The 4,338-nt window shown below is 46.5% G+C and overlaps 1 protein-coding gene across 1 annotated transcript in view; it reads right to left on the minus strand.

Moving 5' to 3' along the window:
• LIPH (lipase H) overlaps positions 1-4,338 on the minus strand; it is a 50,064-nt gene that overhangs the window by 17,419 nt on the left and 28,307 nt on the right. The window contains exon 6 of the mRNA XM_017538393.2: positions 448-615. Within this exon, the coding sequence (XP_017393882.1) occupies positions 448-615 (168 nt within the window). The remainder of the gene's footprint in view (positions 1-447; positions 616-4,338) is intronic.

Raw genomic sequence — 4,338 nt, forward strand, 5'->3', positions numbered from 1 at the left:
GCTGGAGTGCAGTGGCACGATCTCAGCTCACTGCAGCCTCAACCTCCTGGGCTCAAGCGATCCTCCCACCTAAGCCTCCCTCTCGAGTAGCTAGGACTCCAGGCGCACACCATCACAGCCAGCTACTTTTCGTATTTTTACAGAGACAGGATTTCACCATTTTACCCAGGCTGGTCACGAACTCTTGACCTCAAGTGCTAGGACTACAGGCATGAGCCACTGTGCCTGCCTCAGCCTCCCAAAGTGCTAGGATTACAGGCATGAGCCACTGTGCCTGCCTCAGCCTCCCAAAGTGCTAGGATTACAGGCATGAGCCACTGTGCCCAGCAGAAAAACAAGTTTTTAATACAATTGTGGGGCCAGTTTTTACATGATAAAGTGGTTCTGGAATTCATACCAAAAGTTAGTTCTTTGTTAATCAGAGACGAAACTGCTTGTTGGACTTACCCAGGAGGGGACAGGACTGGTTTTGTGAGGCACCACAGCTGACACACTTGCCATTCCTGTAATCCTGGTAGGAGTCACAGGGGTATGCAGTGATGGTGCAGCTCTCTCTCAGGGAAGACAGGTACAGGTACACAGACCTCTGGTGGTCACACTTAAAATACTGAAATCCTTGGTTGTAAAAGAAGTGATGAAAGAGTAGAGCAGTTGAAGCATTGAATAATACTATATCACATATTTTATACACACACACCATTTCTCATCTGGCCCTGCGCGGTTTCAGTGTATTTGATTTCATTTAATCTTTATAAAATCCCATGGATAAGGATTCATGCTGGCAAGTGGGAGGAGAAAAGATTAAATCAAATTAAGGTTGTGGCAAGAATTAGGGCAAATATGCTTTGGTAAAAGACCTAGGGCTGGGCGAGGTGGCTCACGCCTGTAATCCCAGCACTTTGGGAGGCTGAGGCGGGTGGATCACCTGAGGTCAGGAGTTCAAGACCAGACTGGTCGATGTGGCAAAACCCTGTCTCTACTAAGTAAACAAAAATTAGCCAGGCGTGGTGATGGGTGCCTGTAATTGCAGCTACTCAGGAGGCTGAGGCAGGAGAATCACCTGAGCCCAGAAGGGGGAGGTTGCAGTAAGCTGAGATCCTGCCATTGTGCTCCAGCCTGGGCGACAGAGTGAAACTCCATCTCAAAAAAGAAAGAAAAACTTTCACTGTTAAATACTACCATCAGATCTAATCAAGTCTAACTTCTTCTTTTTTTTTTTTTTTTTTTTTTTTAGATGGAGTTTCACTCTGTTACCCAAGCTGGAGTGCAATATCATAATCCCAGCTTGCTGCAAACTTCACCTCCCAGGTTCAAGCAATTCTCCTGCCTCAGCCTTCCGAGGAGCTGGGACTACAGGCATGCACCACCACTTCTGGCTAATTTTTGTATTTTTAGTATAGACAGGGTTTCACCATATTAGCCAGGCTGGTCTCGAACTCCTGACCTCAGGTGATCTGCCCACCTCAGCCTCCCAAAGTTCTGGGATTTCAGATATGAGCCACTGAACTTCTGTCTTGAATAGAATAACTTTGACTCTGCTTTTCCCAATGTAAGACTTTGCCTATTTTGTTCACTATAATAGTTGAACGATTACACTGTTCTGAGCTGTTACACTATACTGAACTGTTCTGCTGTCACTCCAGACCCTAAAACAGTGCCAGACACATGGCAAATTAATAGGTATTTGTTGGATGAATGAATAAGTGCACGCTCTAGCAGGTTCTGCTGTTTGCTGAAACCTCTCTGCTTTACTTCTGCTCAAGGCTTTAACTAGAAGTCTGGTTCTTACGCGCTTCCTCAGTCTGGTACTGCTCAGTGCCAGTAATCCCAACTGCCAAAAGGTCAAGAGCAAGAGTCATTTGGATTCCTGCCACATTTCTCATTCATGTCAAAAGCAATGGAACCTGGCACTGCACAGAAACCAGGCAGGCAATCAAGAGAGACACGGGGAGCAACTGCCAGATGTTGATGGTCACTGGAAGATACAACTGCTCAGCTGTTCCAAAATGCCATTTCTGGACTAGTGCTGATTTATGACAATGTGTTCACGAGTCTAGCAGAGTGTGGGAACCACACAGATCAGACAGTGAGTATTCTATTAAGCTAACTGCAATTAATGCAAAGTTCTGCATGTTCTGGGCTGATGTCCTTTTTTAGTGGATATATGTGTTAAAATGCCCTTTATTTGACTAGGCACAGTGGCTCACGCCTGTAATCCCAGCACTTTAGGAGGCCAAGGCGGGTGGATTACCTGAGGTCAGGAGTTCAAGACCAGCCTGGCCAAAATGGTGAAACCTTATCTGCACCAAAAATACAAAAATTAGCTGGCCGTGGTGACATATGCCTGTAATCCCAGTACTTGGGAGACTGAGGCAGGAGAATTGCTTGAACCTGGGAGTCGGAGGTTACACTGAGCCGAGATTGTGCCATTGCACTCCAGCCTGGCAACAGAACAAGACTCCGTCTCAAAAAAAAAAAATGCCTTTTATTTTATGAAATAATGGTGATGACAGATATATTTTTGTGGTTTAGGATTTTTTCCTAACTCAGCAAATTAAGTATCCCAAATTTGTTTTTGAATATTTTAAAACCATAAATTTATACGTTTTATTTATAACTGCTAAGCCAGGCATGGTTGGTTGTGCTGGGCCCCTGTTGACTTCAGCAGGGATGGCACCAGTTCAAGAGGCTGATGAACAGACCTAGAGCCAGTGAACAAGACCTACAGTTTATTGGAGAAATTTACATACGGGAACAGTCCAGTGTCAACAGGCCGGACAGGAGAACTGCAACCGCATATAAAAAGCATGCAGTTTATAGGCACCTTCACCCCACCCAGTAACCTCCACATGGCAACCCTCATTCTGAAGAGCTGCTGTCAGCTGTGTCTGCCATCAGGCTCATTCTCAGGATATGCTGACGGTATTGCTGCAGGTGTAGCACACACCTGTAATCCCTGCACTTTGGGAGGCCGAGGCGGGCAGATCACCTAAGGTTGGGAGTTCGAGACCAGTCTGACCAACATGGAGAAACCCTTTCTCTACCAAAAATGCAAAATTAGCCAGACATGATGGCACATGCCTGTAATCCCAGCTACTCAGGAGGCTGAGGCAGGAGAATCACTTGAACCCAGGAGGCAGAGGTTGCAGTGAGCTGAGATCGCGCCATAACACTCCAGCCTGGGCGACAAGAGTGAAACTCCATCTCAAAAAAAAAAAAATGAATGAGGGAAGGAAGGAAGGAAGAACGGAGGGAGGGTAGAAGGGAGGGGAAAACGAAAGAAGGGAGGGATGAAAGGAGGGAGGGAGGGAAGATGACCATCATGGGCACTAACAACGTATGCACAGGTGCTTTATGTAACATATTCCTGACCCTCACAGTTTTGCATGGTAAATGGTATCAGCCTCATTTTATAGATGAGAAAATGGAGGCACAGAGAACCTGAGGTCCCACGCTAGTAACTGGCAAAGCAGGGACTTTAAACCCAGGTATATGTAGCTTCAAAACCTGTGCTTGTGGCTCTACTACTGAAGTTCTCAAAATAGTGTGTCCAGACCAGCTGCGTTAGTATCACCAGGGGACTTGGGGACTTGTTAGAAATGGAAATTCTTGTGCCACACAGAGATGGGTGAGGATGGTGGCTGGTGTCAAAATCCTATCCTGGGGCAGGGAACCAGGATCGGGGGATATAAAAAGACCAAATCTACTCAAGAATTCTCTAAGGAAGGCCACACGAGCAAATGGGTGTGCCTGGACTATAAACCCTCCCATCGGCATTTCCTGCCTAGAATTGGCCTCTTGTGTAAATGGGCACCAAAAGGCAGCAACTGCAGGAAAGTGTGTCACTCTGAGAATGAGGACCGCTAAATAAGTGTGGACTATTGGGTGGAGTCCCATATGTATGCGGTCAATCAGAATTTGTGCCAATTCTTCCTTTATTCTCAGTGTGAAATCTGAAGTCAGAAAAATAGATAACAACATTTAAGGAAGAAGGCAACATAAGGAGAAACTCAGAAGGCTTTGTCTCAGCCAACGGGGTAGTTACATTAAGAGGACCCTTAAAGGAGGTAGGACCACTGAGGGGCTAGTCAAAGAGCATCACCTGCTATCACAGAAGCTGAGGAAGGGGAGAATGTTAAGAAGGACAGGCTGAAGGCCGGGTGCGGTGGCTCAAGCCTGTAATCCCAGCACTTTGGGAGGCCGAGGCGGGTGGATCACGAGGTCAAGAGATCAAGACCATCCTGCAACATGGTGAAACCCCGTCTCTACTAAAAATACAAAAAATTAGCTGGGCATGGTGGTGCGTGCCTGTAATCCCAGCTACTCAGGAGGCTGAGG

The sequence above is a fragment of the Cebus imitator genome, unplaced genomic scaffold (genome assembly GCF_001604975.1).
Source record: "Cebus imitator isolate Cc_AM_T3 unplaced genomic scaffold, Cebus_imitator-1.0 Scaffold111, whole genome shotgun sequence".
NCBI classification, from domain to species: Eukaryota; Metazoa; Chordata; class Mammalia; order Primates; family Cebidae; genus Cebus; species Cebus imitator.